Source organism: Camelus bactrianus, chromosome 11 (genome assembly GCF_048773025.1).
Source record: "Camelus bactrianus isolate YW-2024 breed Bactrian camel chromosome 11, ASM4877302v1, whole genome shotgun sequence".
In the NCBI taxonomy this organism is placed as follows: domain Eukaryota; kingdom Metazoa; phylum Chordata; class Mammalia; order Artiodactyla; family Camelidae; genus Camelus; species Camelus bactrianus.
Genome location: NC_133549.1, coordinates 43,559,094 through 43,586,014, shown reverse-complemented (window position 1 = coordinate 43,586,014; position 26,921 = coordinate 43,559,094). Strand labels below are relative to the sequence as shown.

Below are 26,921 nucleotides of genomic sequence, written 5' to 3'. Positions count from 1 at the left end.
TGAGTCTCAAATGCGTCCTCTGGAATTAGCAGGTTTTTAATGAGGATGGAGGTGTGGGCCAGACGGGCCTCCTGTTTGTCTTGGGCAGCCCTGGCCTGGGAGTGTCATCTGCATTCCAGGGCTTGCTCCTCCCCAACTCTGCCAAGTTGACTCCTTCAGGTGGACAGATCCCTAAATGTGAGCCCAGGTACCCGCTCTCCCTGCAGCCTCCTCCTCCCTGCCACACTGCAGTTTGAAAATTGGTGCCAGCAGATCTCACCACTGATTTTCTCTTTCTTCCTCATGCAGTGCCTCTTGGTCCGGTCCTTACTCAACTGTCAGCCACTAGGGGATAGTGATGGGAGAGGGGAGGGTTGAGGAAGGTGAGAAGTGGGTGAGAAGCCCAAGGGTCTGGGTCATTTAAGAAACCCTAGGGGAACTGCCCAGGGGAGCCACCCAGAGGAAACACAGAAGCTGGGGCCTCATAGAGAGGTGTGTGCATATTCTGAAACCCTCTTGTGGGATTCCAGAGCATCACGGATCTTGGCTGAAAACCTCTGCCAGCTTCGTGAAAGCTAAGTAGCTGGCAAGTGGCCTAGACTCTGGCTTAAGCTCTAGTCCAAGGGGCCCTGCCTTGGGATTCCTTGTTCAAAGGTCCTAAGCTGGCAGTTCTAGGAATGAATCTGGTTCACAGGTGTGCCTTATTTGGTCTGCTCAGTGTTTATTAAAAAAAAAATTTCATTGGAAACATTTTAAAATCTAGATATTTATTATTAAGGAAATCTGGATTTATGGCTTCTCTTAGAAAATCAGAATTGAATTGTGGCAACCTGGGCACATATTCTCACCTGGCAATAGTCAGCTGCTTTCTTGAGACAGGGTGTGAGCTCTCTAGTTAGCCCCAGTCCCCACCTGGCCCACTTATATGCTTAGGCCCTATAATCATTTGCATTTGTAATCCCTGAAAAGGCATCTAGAATGTCAGAGCTGGCAGGGGCTTTAGTAATTATGTAGTTCCAACTTCTCGGTTTCTAGTTGAAGAAATGGAGGCCCAGAGAAGGGAAGGCTTTCCCAGGGTCACGTGGCCAGGACTAGCAGCCAGGTTTTCTGTTCCTAGGTCAGTGGGTCATCTTTCCATCAGCACTTTGCAGCTCAGCCACCATGGATGGAAAGAGCCAGGAGACCGTGCCTTGCCTTAAATTCCACTCTTCACTAACTACAGTTGAGTTTGTGATGGGTGTGCTGTAAGTAGATCTGGGAAACTAAGGCTCTGGCATATAAAGTGTGTCTGATACTGTCCTCTAGCAACTTCTCAAGACCTCATGAACACTCTCCAGGGAGGGAAGCAGATCCTTGGTCACCCAGAGCCAGGACAGTGTGATAAGGCTCAGGATATTGTTGGGTTTGGAAAGGGTGTTGATCCCTCCCACTCTGGCTACTTGAGATCCCATGGAGAAAAGCCAAGGGGAAATGGGACTGTATTATGTAAGGTAGCACCCTAAAATCCTAATGACATACTACAAAAGAGGTTTATTTCTTGCTCAGTAAAGTCCCAGACAGGTTCCTGATCAGTAGGTAGATCTCCTCCAGGCAGTGATTCAGGGACCCGGGCTCTTTTCAGCTTGTGCATCCATCACCTTCAACACATGGCTCCATTGGTTTCTGTGGAAGGGGAAAGATCAGAGAGGAGTGGCCAGTTTTCATGAGCCAAGCCTATGCATGAGATTTATCACTTCTGCTCACATTCCATACAGTCATATGGCCACACCCACTGCAAGGGAGGCTGGGAATGAATCCATCTGTGTGCCTGGGAGGAAGAAGTGGCTGTGGTCAACAGCTAGCCAGTTGCTAGAGACACATACCTTCATGGTAGCACACAGTGCACATGTGCATTCAGGCACAGACAAAGGAGGATATTGGAGGGGAAGAAGATGAGCCCAGGTCAGAATGACTGAAGCACCGTTCTTTTCCTTTTTTTCCATTCTCACCATCATTTTTCTTGGATTAGACCCACGTTAGTTTTCCCCTGGACTACTACAGAGCTAGTCATCCCTCCTTCTGGCCCCTCAACCCCAGTCATGCCCACTTTCCATGCACCACTCACAAAGCTGCCAGAATGATCCTCTGGGGGCTAGGGGAATCCATCCTCAAGATCAATTGGCTCATGTAAGTTGGTTTAAAAGGGTGGGGAAGATCACATCCTCTTTCTTTTCTTTTGAAAATATAGCCACATGAAACCTTAACCAGACAGCAGACACACCGACGAATAACTTATTTATATTACCAAAGCACTCCTAATTTTTCCAAGTTATCATAGGATCCTACTACATGTCAAGGGGACTCCCTCCATTAAAACCTTGATTAGAGAAATCGAGGGCCATTAAGGCTAGAGGAGCACTTACACATTATTTCATCCAATCACAACAGTTTGGGATCGCACTCTTATGCAGAGCAAAATTCACCTGGATTTAGGAAAGTCTTGTTAGGAGTCTCTGATCTGCACCTTTCCAGGACCTTGATCTACCTGTTATCTGCTCCTACTGCCCTACTGACAACCTTTCTCTCATTACTTATTCTTTCCCCAGCTTTGAAGCAAGTTTAAGTATCTTCCATCTTAAATCCTCCCCTCCAGGAGAAACCTGTCAAGCTCTTTGTGATCTAACCCTTGTCTCCTCTGTACTGTCTCATCATCTACTGCTCTTATCTGATCCGCAAACCAACTTCAGCCTTGCTGAAATCTGCCTCCGGTCATTGGGGTAGACCCTGTTCTCTGCTATCTCTGTTAATTTGCCCAAGCATCTCTGTCTGTCTGGGTTGCCTTTTCTTCCTTCCTCTCCCCACCCCCACCCCCTACCACTGGTAACTCCTTTATGACTCCACACAGACCAGGAAGCCTTTTCTGAGTAAGCGTTTCTGGGTAAGATGTTACTTCTCTGTAACATTCATCACAGTCTAATTCTTTATATATTTACTTGTCTTCCTCCCTGGAGCTCACTGACTGTCTTTTGCTCAGCATCCCCAGAGCCTGGCAATAGTAGGGACTCAATAAATGAAAGCTGAGTGACTGAACAGATTCACCTTAATTACACAGGATGAACTGGCTGTGTTCACTCTGCCTTTGGGGCTTGCGCTCCACGTGGTTCCATTGTCTGGCATATTTCATCCAGTGGGATGCTTGTCTCAAACGTGGGTGATGGAGGCTGGGAGTGGAAGAAAGAGGCCCTGCTCATCTGTGGAATTGGGCCCACTCCCCTCAAATGCTACAGTCTGTGTCAACGTCAAGTGGGCAGATGTGGACAAGGGACAGAAGTCACTCCACTCTTTTCTACCAGGGCAGGAGATTTCTTTAGTTTCTGGCCTCAGCCCACTTTAGCCACAATTTTCTCTGAGGAATTTGGACATCTGTGGGCCTCTTCTCTCCTGCAGTGAGAAGTACTGGACTGTGGAAACGATTCATGGCATCTCTGACCTGGGCCATAACTTGGTCTGAACCCCCATCTCCCTCTGAGTTCATGGGCGCTTCAGGTCCTCCTCTGCCTCACATGCTCCCCTCCTCCAACCCTGCTGTCCATTCTGCAGGGTCCGAGGCATCAGTCTTGTCCAGGGCTGGGATCCCCAAGCTAAGGCCTGACCAGTTGTGAATGTTTGATACTTGCTGAATGAAAGAGTGAAAAGCCCCTCCATGCATGCGCGCGTGTGTGTGTCTGTGTGTGTGTGTGTCTGTGTGTGTGTGAGAGAGAGAGAGAGAGAGGCAGCAGGATCTGGGCCAGCCACCAGGAAGTGTCTTCCTCTTGTTAAAATTTGTTCCTGGCTCTGTTGGTGGTTCCAGAACCTCTCATTTTGGCTCAGCTTTGGCTGTGCTCAGGCTTTTTCTAGATCTTTCTGGGATAGCTAGAGACATCTTCTGGGGTAAACTCCACAGGTATGCTTCCTGTGGCTGTCCTGGAACACTTGTGGGGTGGCCGACTTGTCCTGGTTTCCTGGGAACTTTCCTGATTCTAGCTCTGAAAGACCCACATCCCAGTAAACCCCTCAGTCTTGGACAAACCTACAAGGATGATCTCCCTGAGCACGTGTCTCCTGTACGTCTCCCCAGGTCCACAATCTGCAGGAGCTCCGGCGAAGTGCCTCGCTGGCCACTAAGGTCTTTATCCAGAGAGACTACAGTGATGGGACCATTTGTCAGTTCCAGACCAAATTCCCCCCAGAGCTGGACAGCCGGGTAAGGATGTCTTTTTCTAAAAGTGGCACACAGGAAGTGATGGAACTGAGGAGCTTATTAAAAAATATATATATTTTTTCAGTATAAAAATAATACAGAAAACAACTTGCTCAGCTACTTCACACAGAAGAACTAAAAAATGTCCTTAACATTGACTTTTTGTCACTGCCTAGAAAGTTGGAGCTGAGAAAACCTCAGAGACTTTCTGGTTCAGTGGCTCTCAAATTTCAGAGAATCACCTAGAGAGCTTGTAAAACAAATGTAAATTCCTCTTACTGGATGATATTAGGTGTCATCAGAGATGCTGAGTCAGTTGCAGGACTGAGTTCAGGAATCTCTTTAGCGGCACTTCTCAACCCCAGCTACACATTAGCATTTCCTGGGGAGCTTACAAAAACCCTGGTGCTCAGGCCACACCCACAATCAATTAAATTAGAGTGTCCGGGATGGGACACTTATAGGTCCTGACCCAGGCAGATCTGAATGGGTTTGGGAAGGTGGAGTTGGGTTGGCTTTTGTGCTAGACAAGCATGGGAGGTCCCTAACCTGTGTGATGGGCAGTTCTGATCCTGTGGGGGTGAGTGGGGAAGGGGGGTGCTCTGAAGTACATAAAAAATGAGGCAAGAGACACCCTGACACCTGCTGAGCTGGGAGCTGATGGGCTTCCACTCCAGGCCAGCAGTGGAGGGTGCATGAGGAAGAGCACAGACTCAGGGCGGAGCTGTGGAGCCTCGGCCACGTTCGCGCAGGACCCAGCAAGTATTTACTGAGCACCTACTATGTGTTAGGCACTGAGGACGTAGGAGTGAACTCATGGAGCTTATTTTCTATCAGAGGATACAAAAAATGTTTTTAAAGGGCAAGAAAATATATAGTAGCTCAGGTGGTAACAAATACTAGAAATAGAAGACAGGAGGTCAAGTTCAGAGAGGGAGCTGGGGAGAAGATGGTAGTGGGGGGATGCTGTCGGATAAAGCGAGTCCTGAGGGGAGTAAGGGTTGAGCTGGGGTGGGGGTGTCCGGGGAAACGTACTGCAGCTGAGGATGCAGGCGCAAGGGGCCTGTGGTGTTTTCAGGAAGCAGTGGGCATCAGTGGGGCTCAGAGGGTTCACAGGGCCAGGCCCTGGAGGGACTTCTTGGATTTTACTTGGAGAGAGATGGGGAGCCTTGGGGAGCTCTTGATCAGAGTTATGACATGATCTGACTTTGCCAGGCCCACTCGGCTGGGCTGGGAGCAGGCAGACCAGTTAAAGAGGCCAGAGATGATGATGGTCTGGATCACAAAGCAGAGCTTCCACTGGTCCTCACCTGTACAACGGGGGTGGGCATCATACTTCCCTGATAGGATCGTTATGAGGCTTAAATGAAAGAATACCTAAAAAATGCCTGGCTTAATAAATGTGCTTGATAAATATTAGCTATTATGGTTATGGATGCCAGCAGCATAGCTTCTCAGTTATCCAAACACACAGGGCTATTGTGTTCTGGGTGACCTCTTGGCTGGGAGGAAGTGCCCTCTCCTGGAAGGACATTCCTGAGGTCTCACCGAATCAGTCTCATGCAGTTGGAGCCCCATGCAAACATGGAGAGTCCCTACCAGTTAGGTCCTGAGCTCTCCTGTAACCATCACAGTGGTGTGTGTGTGAGAGAGAGAGAGAGAAAGAAAGACAAAGTCACTGGAATTCCTGCCTGATCTGCTGTATAAAATGTTCATATCTAGAATCTCATGGGAGTTTCCTGTTTCTAAGGGGGGCCAAGTACTCATTCTTAGTTCATTTTATAGGTGTGGAAACTGAGGGTGGAGTAGTTAAGTCATTAGTTCAGGGTCATACAGCTTGTTGGTGATCAAGTCTGGATTGGACCCCAGGTCTCCTGACTCCCAGTCCAGTGCTCCATGGGCACTTGCAGCCTCTCTGGTCGTGCCTGTGCGCTCCCTCCCTGCCCCCCCCCAGGTGGCCCCACCACTGCACTGAGACCCTCCCTCCCTCCTGTGACTGTGCACACTCAGAGGGGCTGACCTCATCCTGTCTCCCTGTCCCTTTCTCCCTCCAGATCGAGCGGCAGCTCTTTGAGGAGACTGTGAAGACCCTCAACAGCTTCTACGCGGAGGCCGAGAAGATTGGGGGCAGCTCCTACCTGGAGGGCTGCCTGGCCTGTGCCACAGCCTACTTCATCTTCCTCTGCATGGAGACCCACTACGAGAAGGTGGCTCCACCCCACACAGCCCCGCATCTCCGCCCCTGGGGCTCCCGTGTGTCACCTTCATCCTCAACCGGCCCCTCTCCTTGCAGGTTCTCAAGAAGATCTCGCGCTACATCCAGGAGCAGAATGAGAAGATCTTCGCCCCTAGAGGCCTCCTACTCACAGACCCCGTGGAGCGTGGGATGAGGGTTGTATCCTTTCCGGCTGTTCCGTGCGAGGGCACAGAGTTGCCAACAAGTGGGGCCCCTGGTGAGGCTGCCAGGAGAGGGGGCCACCCTAGCGGCCTCTGGTCAGGGTCACGGATTTCCTAGGAATCCCCCTCCCCCACCATAAGTTACTGGTGCTATTTGTGAATTTTAGGATTTGCTTATATTGAGCTGCATTCAATCAGTGCTTAATACATGCCAGACATCATATTCAGTTCTTTGAAAGTATGAATCCATATACTTCTCATAAGATCCCTATAGAGTGGGTAACTCATTATTACCTTTATAGCTGACCCTGGCTCAGGGCTGCCCGGCTGGTGAACGTCAGAGCCAGGGTCTAAGCGCAGGCCCACCCTACACTACCAGGCTGCACTGCCCCTCAAGGTATATGCACATCTCCACAGACATGAACATGTCCGCATTCACATGTAACCCTCATTGAATCCCATGTGGCAGGTCCCTTTCACAGATGAGAAAAGTGAGGCCTCCATGGGAGGCTGGCCCGCCCATGGGTTCTAGGTCTGCTCACTCCACTTGGTCAAGGTGCACACATCCTGCCCCTCAGTTAGCAGCAGTGAGAGCAGAATTGTTAAAAAATAACTTTTACTGGGAAACTGAGAGGAAAAAGAGTAAAGAAAACACAAATCCCAGAATCTCATGCTTACCAAGCCCAGGGAGAGGTACTTCTTGTCACAGAGCCTTCACTGTGCCAGGCATTGAGTTCAGTGCTTTACATGCTTGATTTCATTTAATCCTCACAATATCCCCAAGATTCTATTATTATCCCCATTTTTCAGATGAGATAATTGATGGGGAAGTGATTGGTCTATGGTCACATAGCTTAGAGAGGATGAGTTGAGATTTGAACTCAAGACACCCAAGTCCTCCCACTTCCTGTGCATTAACACCCTGTCCTGGGCACATCCGTGTCCCGGGATATGGTAATAGACCCACTAGAATGTCAGCTGCTGGTCTGGGCTCCGTGTCTCTGAGCAGAGTGAGCACAGGTGCGAGGAGGGGCTTGGGTCTCGCTCCCCAGGCCTCTGAGTCCTTACTGTCGAGGAAGCAGCACAGCTCTGCCTCCCGTTTCCTGCTGGCCTCCTTCAGCCAGTTCCTGTCCGCCCTGCCCGGCAGCTAGCAGCCCACCTTAACGCCACCCCAGATCGAGATCTCCATCTACGAGGACCGGTGCAGCAGTGGCAGCTCCAGCAGCGGCAGCAGCAGTGGCAGCGGCAGCAGCAGCGGTGGGGGCGGCGGGGCGGGGGCCCGGTGACTGGCCGAGAGTCCCTGCAGGGAGGTGTACGGCTGGACTGAGGGCCTTGCAGACCTGCGGCGGCTACGCTACCAGAGCACCCGCTTCTGAGTCTTTCTCTGGGCCCACCCTGCTGCCCAGGGCGGGAGGGAGGGGGACCGGCCCCATGTTGCCTGCCGGCCATCCACCCATGCCCCCTGCCCTTTGCCCCCTGGCAGGATGGTCCAGTTCCTGACCTGGCTCTTACCCAGTGGGGCTGGTCTCGGTCACACAGAGGCAGCAGGTCTTCCAGGGGGAGGCTGGGGGTGGGGACAGCACAATTTGAACAACCCTTTTCCTCTGCAGCTCCTCCCCCAACACCCCAGGAAAGGATCCAGGTCTGTCCCGTAGAGAATTCCCATCCTGCATGATTCTTCACCCCAAATCCACAGGCCTCGCTCCCTCGGGGCCCTGCTCCCCATGGCTGTCTCCCAGCACCTGCTTCTTCTGATGCCACCACGGGGCCTCTGCCTGTCTGTGGTCCTGCCTCCACTGAATCCCAGGTCTGGAGAGACAGGAGCGGTCAGCCTGTGGGTGCTGTGTGGGGAGCTGTCCAGCCCCCTCCTGACCTCTTCCAGACTGATGGTGTCCCTGTCCTCCACCCAGAGCCTGGAGGCTATCTTGACCTTGCCAAGAGGTGTCCAACTCCTGTGACTTTGCAGGCTTCCAGGTGTTATGCGGGGTCCGGAGAAATGCTTCCTGGAGAGACGCAGCCTTGGAGGGGGGGAGTTGAACCTCCAGAAATGAAGCCAACTTCCTGAGATTAGAGCCTGCATGTGTGTGAGAATGAGTGTGTGTGCACGCAAGCACGTGTGTGAGTGCACTGTGTGCATGAATGCACGTGTATGTGTGAGTGCAGGTGTGCATGAGTGCACTGTGAGCACACGTGTGAGTGCAGGTATGTGTGAGAGTGCACTTGTATGTTCCCCTTCCTGCTGGGACAGGGACTGCCCCTCTCTGCAGCCTGTCATATCTTCCCACGGGGTGGTCTGTGGCTGCGTCCCGGTGTGGGTCCAGCCTGACTCCCTGTAAATAAATGTTCTGATGCCCCTTGCCCCTTACCTGGGACTGCCAGCTTGACTCTTCTCCCTGGCCTCTCCCCGACCTGCAAGGTTCTCCTCACCTTCTGACTCTACTGCGTACATTCTAACAAAAAGGAAGTTAAGGTTCCAGGAGATCAAAGCCAACCTTCCAGGGCCTTCTATGGCCCAGTCCCAGTCCCCCGTAACAAGGCACCAGGGCCATGGACACTGCATACTCAGCCCGCCCGGGCTCAGGGGCCCTCTAAGTCTGTGCAAGCAAGGCTTCCTTGGAAGGTCAAAGGAGATGCCGACCCGCAGGGGAAAGGCAAACTCCTTTCTTGAAAGGGGGGTCCGGCCAATGAGGCCCTGGCGGTGGAGGCCCAGTGGGGCCAGTGGGAAGGAAGCAGCCCTGTCCTGGTGCCTGAAGATGGACAGGAGGCTGCCTGCCTCAGGAGGTGCTAAAGTGGATATGAAAGACCAGCCACTGCAGGGAGCTTTCTGGAACCAGAGGGCCTAATTTTCTTTTGGACATGGGAGTGTAGGAAGGTTCCAGGGAGCTGGAGAGGGCTGCCCAGCCCCTGAGTCTAAGTGGGTCCCCCAGGCAAGCTGAAGCCCAGGGAGCTCGACCACAGCCCCCTGACCCTGGCCTGTGCCCACCCTGGCCCACCATGTGGCTGGTGTGCGTCTTCCGTGGCATAACTAGGCACAGGTGATGCCGTGGCCTTCCGTTTTATTATTTCTTTTTCCAATAAAAGGTCTTGCCCAGCTTGAGGCTCTGTGCTGCTTCTCTTCCTCATGGCGATGGGGTCCAGAACTCTGCCCCAGGACCACAGTGAGGGGATGCTTGGCTGCCCACCCACCTCACGCTGAGGAGGCGGGGCTGAGTGTCTTCCTGAAGAGGCAGTGCCCTGACACAGGCAGGATGGACCCTGTCTTCTTGGAGCTTGTAGTCTAGTGGGGAGGCAGACACTCTGCATCCTCTAACTTGGAGCCTTTATGCAGCCCTTGAAGCCTTGGGTAGGGGGAAGAGGCTGGACTGAAAGCCAGGTCAAAAGTAAGTCATGAATTAATTAGATAAAAAGCCATTTCTTGAGCTCTTACCCTGGGTTGGGCCCTGTTAAGGGTTGGATCACACAGGTCACTCAGTTCTAAAGAAAACTATGTGGGTGCTAGAACCTAGCAGGGTTGTGCCTTGGATTTTATGAAATTAAATAACACTTAATGAGCACCTACTATGTGCCAGATACTTTGCTAAATACATATGGCAGAGGTGTGGAAGGGGATTTAAAGATCATCTAAATGAGGCAGTATGAGGCCCAGAGAGGGTGAGTGACTTGCCCCAGGTCACACAGCTGGTCGACAACTGTGCCAGGTTTAGAGCCGAGGTCTCCTGACCCAGCGCTCACTCTGACATGAGATGTCAGAGTGAGCATGGAGATGACACCCAAGTGGAAGTTGCCTGAGGCTTCAGGGTGGCCAGGGTCACACACAGGTCTGTGGGCCCACAGAAGATCTTACCAGACTCTGGGGACAATGACTCCACCTCTGGTGGGGGCTTTGGGGGTGTCCTCTCCGAATGGGACTCTGGGTGACTTCGATGCTTGTATTTTCTGCTTCTAAGAGGAAGCTGGGCCTTTGCCTGAGCATGAGGCAAGCTGGACTCACTGACTCTGCTCAAACCTGGGGTGTGTGAAACTTGTAACAATGGAGCTGGTTTTTTTTTAACGTGCGAGTAGGTTCATTCTGTCCTGTTTGCAACCTTATTATTATCAGTAATAATAAACAATAGTAGCTAACACTTATTTAGGACTTACTATGTGCCAGGCACTAGGCTAAGATTCTACATAATTCATCATTCAGTCTTCACAACTCTCTGTGGTATGGACTAGCATTCCCATTTTACAGATGAGGAGACTGAGGCTCATGAAAGTTAAGTAATTTGCCCAAACTTACACAACTAGAAAGTGGCAAGCTTGGTTTTGTCTCATCTAAACTGTGGGGAAGATGATATCAGCTTCAGAGACCCCGTTAGCCATCCTAGGGTGAGGATTTGGCAGATTCCCAGGGAAGGAATTGGCATAGTGCCTGGGCTCCGGGGGGGGGGGGGGGCGGGGGGGGCTGGTACTTCCAAGCCCAGGGCATCATGGGAGTATGGGTGGTTCTGCTCCTCACGGGGCATGAGGCCCACAGGGGCAGCTTGGTGAAGGGCTGATGGGGGAGAAGCCAGGTGAGGCATGGCTTCTCTGCCTGGCTTTCCTCTGCTGGCTCAGTTATGGGGAAGAAGCCTCTCTCCTGGGTCCGTGGCAGCCATATCCTTGCACACCCCTTTTCAGCCGGGGACAGGCCCCATCGGGCCCCGGGAAGCAGAGGAACCTCCGGGCAGCTGTGGGCTGCTGCATACCCATCACCACCTCCCGATTCCGATTCCGTGGTCTGGCTTCCTTGGGCCAAAAGCAGGGGGTGTGTGAAAACCACAGGGTTTACAGAAGCTCATGGTGCCACCGAGCGGCAGAATTGTGTACTGCACCCCCAGAGCAACTCAGCTGCTGGGAAACTTCTCTGTGACCTCAAAACCAGCAGCTGCTCCCACCTGCAAGGACTTTTCTGTGGCTTCCAGGGGGCACAGTGCAAAGATGGAGTCCAGTTGGTGGTGACTCTCTCCTGACCACCAGCCCCCCTGGGGTGCTGCCTTTCTCCCGGAGGGCCTTTTATCCTGGGAAACCCCACCCCGCTTCTCCACAGCTCTGGAAGGACTTACAGTGAGGACGTTTCTGGCAGGAGGCACCTGGTTTGGGCTTTACTGTTCCATGGATGAAGTCAATGCAAAGAGCACCCTAAGTCAGACCTGAATCGGAGCTCCAGCTTCGTGACAGTAGCACAGTAAACTGAGACTCCTGGAGCTTCAGTTTCCCCAGCTGTAAAACAGGGATACTAATACTTTACAGAATTGCCTACACCTGTGTTTCTCATCGTTGGTCGTAATCAAAGTCACCTGGGGAGCAAGAAAAACTGCTGATGCCTGGTCCGATTCCCAGGGACCCTGATTTCATTCTTCTAGGGTGCAGCCTGGATATCAGGAGTTTTTCAAGTTCCCCTGGAGATTCTGGTGTGAAGGCAAGGTTGAGAACCTCTGGTTTTGACAGCACCTAGAGTCCATGAACTTTTCACATACCTCTGACAATGCCTGAGACCTGAATGAAAAAGTGTATTGGTTCCACGAATTAAGCCAGACATAGAATGAGTGTGAACTCTATGATTCCCCAATAGCAAATTCTAATACAGGCAAAATGAATCTATCGTGTAAGAAGTCAGGATGGCAGCTGCCCTGGGGCGGGAGGGCAGCAAGTGGAAGGGGGCCCGATGGTCCATTGCTCCAGCAGTTAGACAGGTGTGCTCACTTTGAGTCCACTGAGCTGTTACACTTCAGATCTGCATATTTTCTTTATGTATGATGCATTTCAATAAAATTTAATAAAAAGTTTATTTGCTCCAGAATAGGAAAAGAAAGCACAAAACTGAAATGAATGTTTTATGACATGATTACAAAATATACATTATGTCAGTCAACTGCAGTTTGACTCAGCTAGTATGTGCGTGTGTCTGTGTGTGTGTGTATGTGTGTGATTGAGTGTGGACTGTGGGTGTACATGGAAATGTTTGATATGATTTTAAAGGGGTGGAGCCTTTAAAAGAGAAGGTCCCTGGTACTGAAGGAAATCTTAAAACAGCCCAGGTTTCTGCCAGGAGCTCTTATGCTTGACCCCCAGCACTTGTATGCAGAATGATGTACCTTTAGGGAAGGGAATCCATAGCTTTCAGCAGATTCTCGAAGGGGTACATGACCCGCCCCAAAAGGTGAAGAACAACTGGTTTTGAAGTCAGTGACTAGCTGCGAATGTGCCTGGCATGAAATAACTGTTCTTTCCCTCCTTTCAGAGTCCAGCCTTCCAAGGGTTCCGTATGACCCTTCTCAGGCTACTTTGGGAGGATTTATTCTCCTGGTGGTGCTGAGGGCAGACTGTGCTGTGCTCACAGCTCTTCCTCTGAGGACATTTAAAGGGCCTGTCACTTCAGCATCTTCTGGACAGAACTTAGCGTGCACCACCCTGGACTCGTGGTTCTGACTGGGATGATGGGGGAGGTGGAAGAGTCTGAAGGGAGTCAGAGGGCTGGACCAGTCCGCGGACCCCCAGTCAATCACTTAACCACACCGAGTCTCAGCTTGCCATTTGTAAAATGAATGCATTGTGAGAACACATCTTTGTAAGTGATAATCTGTTTCTCTAAGATATAACGTTATTGTTGAAATTACACTACGACCTCATTATACAGTGGCCTCATGATAGAGATTAATCTACATAAAGGGTCCACCGATTCCCTAACGTATGCCAGGAATTCAGGTACACTGTTATTCCACTTCATTCTCTAGCACTCTGGTGGGTGGTTATATTTGAATTCTCATTTTATAGACGAGGAAAGTGGATGGTTAGGTAGCCTGATGAGCGCCCACAGCTAGTAAGTGTCAGAGCAAAACCTGAACCCAAGTCTTTGGCCCGAAACCCTGCCCTCATTTGGCCACTGTGTGTCACAGTCAGACAAAAGGCTTCATGGATTGACTCATGAAGACAGATTCCCGACTCAGAGAGAAGCACGTGGGCAAATGCAGACACAGAAAAATTAGATCTGCAGGGGCACGAAGGGGCTAGTTATTTTGGAGTAATTCAAGTTATTGATTTCTGTAATGGAAAAGCGACTGGGGACCAGCTACCACCTGAGAGCAATGCCACGCAAGGTCCCCAAAGGGGAAATGTTTTACACAGCTTACAGCACCTTGTGGATGAGGCTGGCCTTCCTCCTGTCCCAGTTCCTCGGTGAACTCTTGGGGGGCAGGGGTCCGTCTTACTCATTTCTACCACCTTCCTCCCCCGCCCCAAGTGTCTGTTGCAGGGTCTCACCCTCGGCAGGTGGACGGGAAATGCAGCCCATCACAGGCTGGCAGGAAGAGACAAGAACACATAGGTGTGAAATCCTCAGGCCCCTGGGGCAACGTGCCGCTAAGAAGCTGCTTAGGCAGACACAGACACAGACAGGTAAGTGGTTGCCGAGTGACACCACTCAACTGCAAGTGGTCACTGAATAACTCAATCAAAGCGTGACTGACCCCAGGCCACCCCATGCACTGGGCAGCTGCTTTCAGTAATGTTGCCCTGGCCGTGATCATGTGGCTCTGCTCATGATCTTCACCTGGGAGAGGAGGGGAGGAAGTGTGCATCCTGACCCCACTCAGCCCTGGCCTGCTGCTCCTGGGCACCATTATATTGAGGTGGGTAAATCTTTGTGGGGCTGAGTGCTTTGCCTGGAAAGGCCGGGCCTGGGTCCCTAGAGGGTGAACTACCATGGGTAGAGGGATGGAGGGATGGACGGATAGATGGATAAGTGGATGGATACAGAGAAGATGCTCACGGGGAGATGACTGATAGATCAGAGGTAAGGGAGAGGGCTGCCTGGCTTGAGATGGATGCTTGCAGACTGTGGAGAGGCAGGTGAATGGATGGGTACGGATCGGCCCTGTGCTCTCCAGTGCAGATCTAAATACAGGGCTAGAGCTCTTCAAAGGGAAGATGCTGTGTAACTGGTCCCCAAATGAACTTCGCATTTATAACTATGAGTGATGGTTGTGTCTTGTTGGGAAGGATTCTTACAGGTCTAACGTCGCCCCAGTTAATGACTTATGGATTGTTGTAAAATGAGGCACTGCGAGAAGTGAAACCAGGAGGTTAAAGGGCCTGAACAGATTTTATAATAATATCCGCATTTTATCAATCTGGCCCTTACATGCTCTATCCTGGTGAAGCTTCACAAAGGCTCTATGAGGTTGTTATGCCTCCATTTTCAGTGGATGAAGAAACTGAGGCTCAGAGAGGTGAAATAGCTTATCTATGGCCACTTAGAGTGGGGTACCTGGAATATAAGCCTAAGTCCATCTGATCCCAGAGTGAATTTAAGAGTAGATGGAAAGAAAGAAGGAAGGAGGGAGGGCTGCAGGATTTGGGGATCAGCTCTCCAGAAAAGACCATAGCATTTGGCACATGAGACACCCTGTGCATTGGGTTAGGCTTTGAGATGTCCTGGCTCCCTTCTTCCTCTGTCCTCTCTGCGTCTGCCTTCAAGGCCTATACATCTGCGCCTGGGGACCGGAAAGTGCAGAAAAGGTATACATGAGGTTTGCCTTCTTCCCATTTGGCCTAAGCTTGTCCCTCTGCTCTGGTCCCCATGAGCAGTAGGGGAACATGACTACTTTTCTGCTTCCCCAGGAGCTCTGCACCCAGGTCTGGGGCCGGGGGAGGAGACTCAGCGCTTAGAACTTGGCGGGGGGTTGGGGGGCATTAAATGATTCTGGGGGATAAGTCCTTCATGGCTGCTCTGGGTCTGGCCATGAAGAAGGACAATGAGCCACCTTTATGGGAATTATTCTGGGCCCCTTCTGGCAGGCAGGCCGGCAGGCTGGGGTCATGAGGTTCCGGGCAGGACTTTCTGGGAAGAGGTGGCACAGATTCTCCTTCTGTCCCCACCCTTGTCCCCTATGCTGCTGGCCCTGCCCACAGCCCCCTTTCTCTCAGCCGAGCAGGACTCTCTCGGCACCAGGCACCTCCCTGCAGCTCTCTCATCCCGGCTGTGCTCCATGCTCCGAGCATGGTGCCTGGATTCACTTGGTGGGCACTTCCCCTGACTCCGATTGGTGTCAGCATGACGGAAAGAACAAACACTGTCCCCCACCCCCACCATATTTCTGGAATGGTTGATACAATTGTGCTTCTGAAATACTTTGAGTTTTTGGAGAAGGCGGCACAGTGAGGAAGAGGAGCCCAGGCAGGAGTCAGATTCCCAGCGAGGCTGTGGTCTTTGGGAAAGTCACTGCTCCTTTTTGGGTCTCAGTTTCCACATCCGAGCAGGCTGGGGCAGGACTAGATGATGTCTCAGGTGCCGGATTTAGTGATCTAGGATTCTGTGATTGTTGAGGGATGAATCCCCAGGCCAGTTCACTAGTTCCTGGTTCTTGTGGAGAATGGCCCTGCGTGAGAACTAAGCTGAGCCCTTCAGCACAGCCCAGGCCCCAGGAAGGTTTGCTCTGCTCCCTCATGGCCATTTTCGGTCCTGAGATCTCTTCCCTGAGAAGCTGTCAGCTCCTGTGTCCTCCACATCTCCCATGCTGCAGGTTCCCGGTGACCTGGGCCACGGGAGGGTGTGCTGGGAGGCACATGAGCTTTGGCGTTGAATGGATCCAGGCTCCATCTTGAACTTTGCTACTTAGGAATACTGACAACATTTCTGATTTATTGGGAGCTTACTAGGTACCAGGCCCCCATCAAGTATTTTCTATCATCTTGTTTAATATAATAACTCTGTGTAGTAGGGATTATCCCCATTTTACAGATGAGAAAACTGAAGCTCAAAAAGCCAGCTCACCTATTTCAAATACCCCTTTCTCAGCGAGGCCCACCCTGACCCACCCTATTTCAGATGGCATTCCGCCTCTATCTCAGCACTCCCAGTTTGCCTTAATGCTGCTTCCTCCTTCTCCCCAGTAGCGCTAACTTCTGACATGCCATATACTTCACTTATTATGTTGCACGGTGCCTGCCATATGTCACCAGGGCTTTCGGAATCTTTGTCAGCGATGTTTACAGATGTAGATCCCAAGCCACTAGAACAATGCCCAGCACATAGTAGCTGTCTGATCAGTATATGCCGAGTGACAACTGGTTAAATAATTTGCCCTGGTGTCAATTACTGACCTAGCCATGTGACCTTGGGTAACTTATTATTTCTGAGCCTCAGTTTCTTTGGTCATAAACAGACTAATAGCATTTATCCTACGGGCTGGGTGGGGGGATTCATGGAGACACAGATGTAAAGTTCCTGGCACATGACAGGCAGTCTGTAAATGTTAGCTTCCTTCCCCAGGAGAGTTTTTTCTTTTTGCTTCTCACTGTTCTCTGGTGGCCCACCCTTTGACCATTTGGCTGTTTAACAGCAATTTTTTCAGAGGACAAGTGCTGAGGGAGGGGTTGGCATTATCTGTGGAGTTAACCAGCCCATGTTCTCTTGCCCTCCTTCCTCCTTCTAGGATGTGCCTGTTGCTAAGGAGACACAGCATCAGCCCCTGACAGTGTGTGGCTGTGGTCTGGTCCACATGGAAGGAGAGAGACGGTGGCTGACTCCGGGGAGGGAGAGAAAGGGAGGGACTTCCCTAGCGTGCCTCCTGAGCTAAGAGTCTGGGTGAGGGTATCATTCTAAAATTTGCTGGAAAAACCCAGCTGGCTCCTTGAGAAAATGAAGCGTTTGTCCTCCTGTCTCCTACGGCTCTGGGATGATGACCAACAGCTCTGTTCAGCGGTGGGAGTGGAATCCCTGCTCGGGCCACAGTCCGGAGGTGGGCGCTGGTCAGGGTGTGATGCCCAGACCCTGGGAGGGGGCCATAGCAGCCAGAGTGACACATAATCAAACTCCTGGCCCTCAGAATGGCACCTCCCCAGAGCAGGGCTGGCGACTGAGTAGATGCTTGAAGGGGCCACTTGGGTGATGCACAACTCCGCGTCCACAAAGGCTGGCCAAACAGGCCCAGTGAGGGGATTCACACAGGCCCCACCATCTCTTCCTGCAGCTTGAATGCGACTGCGGAGACTGTCTCAGATCCTGGGTGCTCTAGGGATTCTATTTCTTCTTTCCCAACCCATCCCTGGACCCTGGGCAGCACGAGAGACCATGGCTTTTGTGTAACCAGTTAGCCAGCCCGAATGGAGAAGGAAGAGCAGAGGCTGGGGCCACCAGACTGCCTGATGGAGTACTGCCCCTGCCTGTCCCAGCTGTGTGCCTCTGGACACAGCATTTGGCTTCTCTATTAAACGAGGATCATACTAGCACTTTCCCCCGGGGGTTGTTGGAGGAGTCAACAAGTTGATTCATGTAAAGAGTTTAGATCTGACCCAGACACGCCAAGCTAACTAAATGTGAGCTATTATTGTCATTTTAAGGTGTACATTCCTGGAAGAGGAACATTTTTGGGCAGCGTAAAATGGTCTTATTATTTTATTATTTAGCTTTTCTTGAAAAATGAGAAGTTCTGGTAATGCTGGTCTATCTTCCTGTTCCGCTGGGGTGAGCAGCGGCTGCCCCCTCAGCCACACCAGCTCCTCTATTTGCATAATCCTTTCTAGCCCATTCCTTTGTTTGTCAGCCCCTGAAGGCATCTGCTATTTCTGTTACAAACTCAAATCCAGCATAAGCCAACAAAGATGTCAGGAACCTAAGTGGGACCAGGGGACAAAAAAAAGACTGAATTGTCTGTGCTGAGAGGGGGAGGACTAGAGTTTGGCCCCATGGGCCTCAGAGGAAGGAGAATTGTTAGAAAGAGGTGGATGGGATCCTGAGCCTGGCGAGCTTGGGTGAGGCTCTGTGCCCATCCATCCGAGGCTGGTTCAGCACAGACCAGTAAACACACTGGACTGAGGCACTTGGCTAAGAAAGCCTGGCCCCCGGCCCCTTGGACAAGCCCTGTTATTTGGCGACAGGTGATGCTGAGTTGGTTCGGCAGGTGCCTGTTCTCTGAATCCTTTAGCTTCGTATTTCTTCCAACATAAGTATCTTGGGGGCAGGGGACTTGACCCCCTCATTGGAGGGACCTTGTTACAGTCCTCATCGGAGGGACCCAGGGCTTGTCACACAGGAGGTTCTCAATACATGCTTGTTGAATAAATATATGAATGAACACAGAGAGCTAGCTTTCTGATACAGCAATCCAGGAATTTAGCTAGACTTTTTGGAAGGCCCCTTTGAGTCTTATTCCATCCCATCACCGGGTCCTCCATCTGGCTCGAGGAAAGCAGTACCAGGACAGCAACCATATCACCTTCGCTTACTGCTGTACATCTAGAACCTAGCTCAGCACCTGGCACAACCTTTGTTGGAAAGAAACGGATGTTGAATGAAAGCCTTCTTACCCTGGAGTTGGGATATAGTAGTTGTGCTCTTAACAGCTGGGGGGACTTTTGAACTCTTTGTAACTCATCTGGCCCCATCCAGCAGGTAGGGTAAAACCACATAAACATACCCCGTTAGAAGAAACTCAGTGTGTAGGGATTCAAGGTTCTTACTTATAAGGCATCCTCTGAAGTCTGCTGTCAGCTTGGATCTCCTGATGTCCTTGTCAGGCTGTCGCACTAGCTGTCTTGTTTCTTATTTCTCATGCTGCGTGTGCAGCCGGTCAATGGACACTGTTATCTTGTTATTTACCGTGCATTGGAACTATCGCCTCTGTGGGTTTTGGGTTTTATTTATCTCACTATCTTAGATCCACTTGTTCATTTCTAAAAAGGCAGCATCTTCCACAATGACTAGGGAATAGTCTGAACAGTGATAGTGATGTCTGTTACCCCCTGACGAGACAGTGTGATGGGAGAGGGCTCCAGCCTTGGCTCAGGGACCAGCTGGCTTGTGACCTTGGGCAGATCACTTCATCTCTCTGAGTTTCATCTCGGGACCCTTGCAGATCTTAATTCCATGTCTACACACAGGACGGGGCTTCCCAGAAGTGAAGCGATTTTTAATTGGATGTATGACTTTCTGTGAGATTGTAGCTGTTTTTATTTTAAAACTTTTCATTTAAGTTCCTGTTCTGAGTAAAAAAAAACAGCACTAGCTATGAGGAATTAATATTTTGTGATTTATTGGGTGTATTATTATATCTGAAAACGGTAATTTTTTTTGTTAAATATGTTTTTAAAAGGCTTGGGGCATTCTTAAGTATTAAGATTTAAGTATAAAGTCTTTAGACTTTGTTATATCTTGGGGTGGCTTTTTCCCCACGAAGAATAGGTCTGGGATTTACAACGTACCTTCACTATGGAGGCTGGTCGTGAAAGTATTCTATGGTGTTACATCGTTCCCAAAGGTGAAGCTTCCAGGAGCTTCCAGGCTTCTGAGCATATTGCAGAGGAGAACAAATTGCAAGGTTCTTTCTAGAAATCAGGGTAACTTGTGACTAGCCATGCTTATGTCCAGCAACATACTAATGTGTTTTAGAAAGGAAAGGGCCCCTAGGGATATACCAGCCCAATTCTCCTGTCATTTAGATTAGGGAAACTGAGGCCTAGTGACTTCCCCAGAGCGTTCCCTCCATGTCTGTCCCTTGTTCATCCCACATCCCTTACCCCATTCCCCTTATGTGAACATTGGTGCACACACCCGATGTTGCTTGTGCCTAGAGGCAGACACCTTATCTCATGACTTGCTTTCCAAGGGCCACACGGATGATGGAAGGGCTGCTGCTAATTCAGTATTCCAAACAGCTCTACTTGCTCCAGACACACATTTTTTTTTCCAACAGCTCGACACTAATATCCAGCAGAGAGTTTATTGGCATAGTTTCTCTAGAAAGAGGCTGGAAGGCTTAGCAAGTTCAAAGCTTAACATTTTTATCAAGAGTCCCAAAGGGCCACCCTTTTCCCCTCCCATCATCACCACCAACCCCAATATGGCTTTCTCTACCACGGGTGGTCGGGGCCTGCAGAGCAGAAACAGCACAGGCCAAACCAGCAGGCACGTGACACATTATCAACTCAACTGAGCAAGCAACCACCTGGGAGCCATCTTTGTTAAGGGCAAAATAAGCTGCTCATGACACTGGAGGATACAGAAAAGACAGGACTATCTTGATTCTTCTGAAGGAGTGAGGGAGGCTGGATGGGGTAAAAAACATGTTCTCAGAAAACATGCAAAGAAAGACTTCACAAACAACTAAAGTTACACAAATATCATCACATCTCCCAAACTTCCCTTTTCAAAGATGGCCACCCCTGCTGTCCATTCAGAGGGTGCGCGCAGCAGAATCTACTGGGCGTGGAGAGAGAGACAGGCAGTGGGAGAGATTTAGTTTTCCACAAAGGTTGTTAGTTTTTTTTTATGTTTTCCTTTATTGATGGAATTTAAAGTGCATATAACTGAAGGCAGAGTCCAAGGCCTAGAGAAAGGGATGAGGCCGGAGAGAGAGTCTCAGAGATTCTAAAGGCGGCAGAAGGATACCCACCTAAAAAGGCCACTTGAGCTGTGAAAAGGATGGGCAGAGAGACAGAAAATGGGAAAAAGAGAAAGGGGGTGGGGGTGGGGGGAAGCGTTCAGGAGGAAGAAGACAAACACCAGTTCAGAAATTCAGACAAAGATGAGCAGAGGAGCTAGTCTATATCCCAGGTAGGGGAAGACGGGCTGACCTTAACGTAGGAATGTTAGTTTTAGGAAATGTGAGAAGGGGAGAAATAAGAAGAGCAGTGGCCTCTGTCCAGGACACAGCCTCCCGGGGGCCCTGCGGATGATGGCAGTGGTGGCAGGGCTTCTCCAGGCCTCTGTCATGGCTTTCCCGGGAGACCCAATGGGAGTCTAGGGAGACTCCATCTTCTGGGGGGAGGCAGGGGCTGGGACCCTGATTGGGGGCCCCCCCAGAACTCCCCAGGGGGAGGCAACTTCCCTTTGTTACTGGACCATGGCTGGAGCCCCACTCACCCACACAGGCTGTGCCGTCCTCGTTGGGCTCGTAGCCCCGACTGCACCTCTTGTTGGTCCGGCACCTGTAGCTTCCATACGTGTTGACACACACGGGCTTGTCTCGAGGGCACACGAATGGGAACTGGATGCATTCATTGGTGTCTAAAAGGCAAAGGGAGCCACTCACCAGAACTTGTGGGCAATGGGTCCTTGCTCAGGCTCTGCTGCCCCATCCCCCACCCCACGACCTTGGGCATGTCCCTTCTTCTCTCTGGGCCTCAATTTGCTCACTTCAGTCCCCTTGGCTGGCTCTTCCTGTACTTGACCACTGCACTCAGGCTTGGTCCTGGGCCTTCTCTTCTCTCTACCCACTTTCTCTAGGTGGTCATGGATGATGCCAGACCTCCTGTCTCCAGCCACAACCTCTCCCTGGGGCTCAGACTCGTGAACCTGTCTACCATGCATCTCAAACTTACTAGGTCTAAATGCAACTCTAGATTCTCCTGACTCTCAAACTTTTTTGCCCCACAGCTTTCCCAGCTACCTTAACTCAATGCCACCATCAGCCACTCAGCTGCCCAAGCAGACATCAGAGTGACTCCTGATTCCTCCGTTTTCCTTATGTCTGCAGGTAATTTAACAACAGATCCTGTCAGTCCTGCCCCTCAGCACCTCTCTCATCTGTCTACCTCCTTCTTACTCCTCTGCCACCAGCCTGTTCCCAACTACCACCAGCTCTTTCCTGGATTTATGCAGCTGCCTCTTGCCTGGCCTCCTGGCTGCCACCTGCCCTCTAATCCAATCTGCATTTCAGCAGCTGGGGTGATCTTTTGAAAATGTGAACCACATCATGCCACTCTCCTGCTGAACAGCGCAGGGTCCTGAGAACAAAGTCCAGACACCTTCCTGGGGCCTCAAGACCCTCCCTGACTTGGAGTCTGGCTTGTCCCTCCTCTCCTGGCACGCTGGCCTCTTCCCTGTTCCTTTGACACACCCAGCCTTCTTCCTGCTTCACGGTCTTTGCTCCCGCTCTTCTGTCTGTTGGGCAAGCTCTTCCCTCCACTCTTTCTGTGGCCAGGCCCTTCTCACTCTTCCAGTCTCAACTCACAGGTCCTCTCCCTGTCCACTCGTCTAGAACAGTCCCCACAGAGCACCTGGCTTAAAGAATTCTTAACTCGTCTTGTCCCGCTTTCAGGTCGCGTGTGTGTGGTCTGTCCCCCTGACTAGCATGAACACCCATCCAGGGCAGGTGCCTGGCCTGACCCCCAGCACCCCGCGCAGAGCCTGCTGGGTAGAGGCACACAGATGGCTGCTGGATGATGCAAAGGAGGAGGCGGCTGGACTGGGGATCTCACAGGGTCTTCCCAGCGCACGGTGAAGATGCTGGAATTTCTGTGCATGTGCACTGTCTGTTTAGCGTGGCCACGGTGGGGACATGAACGGAGGGGGCTAATTTCTTCCTCAAGCCACTCTTCGAGCCATATGCCTCTGCTCCCCTGTGGTCCTTCACTCATGCCGCGCCCTCCACCAGAATGCTTTCTCCCCTCTCCCTGCCTAGCCAACTCCTCACCCCTTGGGGCTCAGCTTAGACCTTACTTTCTCTAGGACACCTTCTTGGACCCTCCCTAAACTGGTTTAGGGCCCCACCTTTGTGCTCCCACCGCCCCCGCCCCTCTCCCACCTCAGCCCGGCTCACACTGCCTGGTCATCACTATTTACTTGTGTGCCCCTCCCGTTGGCTCTAAGCTCAAGGAGGGCAGGGACTGTGTGTGTCTTGTTGACTCTTGTATCTCAGTAACAAACCTGTTCACCTGGGGTTGATGAGTATCTGCAGAGGGGACTTGGGAAGAATGCTCCCTAAAGGTCTAAAGGCAGGTGGAGTCCTTGGCCTGACCCCTCACTGCTGGTCATTGGGATGGAAGACACTGGGTTGCAGGTCTTCTGGGTGCTGAGCCTCTAGGCTGCCCCTGCCCCATTCTAGGCCCTCAGGGGACTTTTAGAAGGTCACTGGACCCTCACAGAGCTGCTTCACAGAGCCTGGCAGGGTGCATTACCTGCCCCTAATACTGCGCTAGGCTGCCATCTCCCTTCTGTACTGTGACCACATGCCACACTCTGCTTTACTCCAATGTCCCCTGGCCATGCCCACCCTTTCCCACCAGCTCCCTTGCTTGCTGCTCTGCTGGCTGGCCAAGCTGAAGCTGCCAGCTCTCCATGGGCATGCGTGCCCACCCCAGCCACCACGGCCCCCAGGAGCCAGGCCTCCCTGTGAGCCCAGCCCAGGTGGTATGTGTCTCCCCCAACGCTCGTTCTCTCTGTATTCACGGCAAGGAAGCACTGCCAATTCCCCGAGCTGCAGTGATTCAGCCTGCTGGCCGCTACCATCATTCTCGCCTTGCTGAGTCACTTGGCGGTTGTCTTGGCATCTGAAGCCCCAGGGACAAGCAACACATTTCCCTCCACACCCTTCCACCCCTTGTCTGCAACCTGAGTCTTGCCAGGACCCAGGCTGACAGTCCCCAGTGGGATTCTGGCCTCTGCTCTGATCCCCGGTTCCTGCAACAACTCACCCGAGCAATGGCCATTTTCCTGCTGGGAGAATCCCTGGCCGCACTGCAAGGTAGGCAGAAGCAGAGACACTAGTGAGTGGAGAAGTTCTCATCTCAGGTGCCCTCCTAGCCGTAGCCACAGAGCAGCTGCCATCCTGACCCCAGAACGCGGGGTGCTCCTAGCTCTGCACCTGGGGGGAGCCTCTCCTTGCCGGGACCCCTTCCATTGCACTAAGAATAGGAGGCTGGGGGAAAGGCCAGAAACAGATTCAGTACCAACTCCTGCTTATTCCCCTCATGTGGGATCCACGTGCCTGAGCTGGGACTCCTAACAGAATCTGTCCCTCCTGTGGCCTCACTCTGAGACTTGCAGTGAGAGGTGAAGAAATTTTTTGATGTGTCTGCTCACTCCCGTACCCCATTCTCGGACTGGTGGGTGCCTGTAAGCCAGGCCATCGCCTGCCTCCTTCGGCAGGGCTGCCTGGATAAGAGGGAGACATTCCAGCAGGAGGCTTTGCAGCTAGAGTTTGAACGAAGTGAGGCTGAGGCAGAGACCTGGGAGCTTGGTCATGCCGAGCTGTGGGGCTTGGCTATGTCTGTGTGGGGTTCTCAGAGACAGCGGGCGGGGGCAGGGGGCGGGGACTTGAAACGGAACACTTTACGTAAGACAGAAAACATCAGCTGTTGGAAATGATGAGTGATGGGGTGCTGGTGAGGACTCCTGGGGAAAAATAATGTCCCACCTCCGCCACCCATGCACTAATGGCAAAGGTCCTTGAGCTCCTGGGGCCACCGAGATGCCATGGCTCTTACTCTCCCTGCGCTTTCCTGGCATTTCGTGAGCTCCCCTAGAAGCCTCCCCGTAAGTGCCCTCTCCTGTGTGAGTTTAAGTGGGCTTCTGTTATTTGCAATGCAGTGATCCTCTCCAGAGAGTGGTCCACAGCGCTTCCTCCAAGAGCCCACCACGGCCCTGTCCCACCCTCAAAAGCAACAGGTGGCTCTGTCAGAGCCTTGGAAGCAACCAGGAATGAAGCAGGAGACCTGGGGCCAATTCTTAACTCTGCTCACAACTAACTATGCAGTTTTGGTGGGCTCTTGGTCTCCGTTTTCCACCTCTGTAGAATGGGTGCAAAAATGCACTTTTGATACCCCAGGATTTCTGTGAGGAGCAGAAGAAATGTGGGTGTGATTGTGTTGTACAAACTACAAATGGAGGGGTCATTATGAAGTCTGCCCTTTGCTAGGAAGATCTCCATCAAACTAGAAAGAAAATCCTCAGATTCCTGGGACTCCAGCTTCAGCCCAAGGGATTGTGGGGGTGGGGTGCCCGTCTTTCTGGCTCTGAGGCCCGGATGCCTTTGCTTACCTCCAGTGGGGCCAGGGCCGGAAGGCTGTCCTCGTCCTGGGGGTAGGGAATCTCTAGCACCGAGTTCATCTCCCCACTGGCCACGTTACGGCTCACCATCTTGCCATCTGGCCATGTCACCTCCACACTGCTGGCTTCATCCTTCCCTATGAGATGAAAAGAGAAAGGATCAGCCACAGAGGAGAGCAGGGGGTTGGGAGGAATTCTCAGCAAAAGTATCATCATTCATTTATTCATTGCCTAACTAAAAATATGAAATGAACACTCTTTTAAGTGCTGGGGAAATTTAGAACAAAGCCCTCCAGGAGAACTATTGTGGGGGAGGGTATAGCTCAGTGGTAGAGCACAGGCTTAGCATACACGAGGTCCTGGGTTCAATCCCCAATACCTCCCTTTAAAAAAAAGGTCAAAAAAAAAAAAAAAAAAGAGAGAGAGAACTTCTGCAATGACAGTGTTCTCTGTTCTGCTGGCTGTGGTAGAAGTGGTACAGGTGTGATAGGAACTGAATTTTAAGTTCTATTTAATTGTAACTAACTTACATGTAAATGGCCACACATGGCTAGTGGCTACCATATTGGATAGCACAGTTCTAGAACTTACATTCCAGTGGATAGGCCAGTGTGCAGGAGGCTGTTTTAGGGAAGAAGTAGAGCCTGGCGGTAAACAAGTTGACTTTGGAGTCCTGGGTTCAGATCTTGGCTGTACCACCTACCTGGTACATTGGGAGGAATATGGTGGAGGGCGAGCCTCTGGGAGACCTGGGGACAAATCTCAGCTTTACATCTGACTTGTGTAACCTCAGGCGTCTCCCATTTATTTGTATTTGTATTGATTTTGATATTTATAGCCTGTGAGGGGCTGTCACTGGGAATGTCCCTGTTTTCAGGAAGCTTCCACTCTGGTAGGGAGGGATGGGCAAACAGATGAAAAAATAAATAATGCCAGATATTGACAAGCTCTGTGAAGGAAACAAAAATAGGGTGATGGGAGAAAGAGGAAGTAAGATTTGGCGGAGTGCTCCTCTAGTCAGGGTGGCCAGGGCCAGGATCTTGGGGACAGGGCATTTGAGACAAGCTCTAAATAAAAGCTGAGATGACAAAGAACTGGAAGGCGGAGGGCACAGGATAAAGACTGTTCACAAAGATGAGATATTTACAAAACTAACAGTGGCGAAGCTCAGTGAATTCATGGTGAATCCATCTACACACATCCTTAAAGCAACGCGTTACATCACTGGCAGAGAGCAGGCTGGAAAGATTTGTCAGGTGTTTAGGCATTGTCAAAGCCGGCCCCAGCTCCCTGCTTAAGGCAACAGGCCCGGCACCCGAGACAAGGTCGGGCTAATGGTGATGGATTGGGGTGGGGAGGAGGTGGGGGCTGGGCCTCACATGCCAGGAGAGGCCTCTGTCTAGTCAGTCACCTGGGAAAGAGAGCAGCGCTCAGCACAGGTAGGAGGGAGGGCGCAGCCCCCTTGTCATCACCCACCAGGGCTGACCAGTTGTGGGCTTGGTGCTCAGGGGTCCGCAAATCCATACACTCCCCCAGGCA

General features: G+C 51.4%; 2 protein-coding genes across 11 annotated transcripts in view; one reads left to right on the top strand and one right to left on the bottom strand.

Annotated features, from left to right (window-relative positions):
• The window catches only part of GOLGA7B (golgin A7 family member B), a 62,875-nt gene extending 53,188 nt beyond the window's left edge, over positions 1–9,687 (top strand). For 6 of the 7 annotated variants that reach the window (XM_074373812.1, XM_074373811.1, XM_074373810.1 and 3 more), the window contains 4 exons: positions 4,076–4,201; positions 6,253–6,405; positions 6,492–6,593; positions 7,771–9,687. In XM_074373812.1, the coding sequence (XP_074229913.1) occupies positions 4,076–4,201; positions 6,253–6,405; positions 6,492–6,593; positions 7,771–7,881 (492 nt within the window). In that variant the 3' untranslated portion in view covers positions 7,882–9,687. The remainder of the gene's footprint in view (positions 1–4,075; positions 4,202–6,252; positions 6,406–6,491; positions 6,594–7,770) is intronic. The other variant, XR_012510189.1, reaches the window with a different exon arrangement.
• Positions 989–26,921, bottom strand: part of CRTAC1 (cartilage acidic protein 1) — a 159,832-nt gene continuing 133,899 nt past the window's right edge. For 2 of the 4 annotated variants that reach the window (XM_010971089.3, XM_074373805.1), the window contains exons 12-15: positions 25,374–25,519; positions 24,029–24,071; positions 21,477–21,620; positions 20,689–21,024 (exon numbers count right to left, since the gene is read on the bottom strand). In XM_010971089.3, coding sequence (XP_010969391.1) covers positions 20,906–21,024; positions 21,477–21,620; positions 24,029–24,071; positions 25,374–25,519 — 452 coding nt within the window. In that variant the 3' untranslated portion in view covers positions 20,689–20,905. Of the gene's footprint in view, positions 1,642–20,320; positions 20,660–20,688; positions 21,025–21,476; positions 21,621–24,028; positions 24,072–25,373; positions 25,520–26,921 lie in introns of those variants that run through there. The other 2 variants (XM_074373807.1, XM_074373806.1) reach the window with 2 other exon arrangements.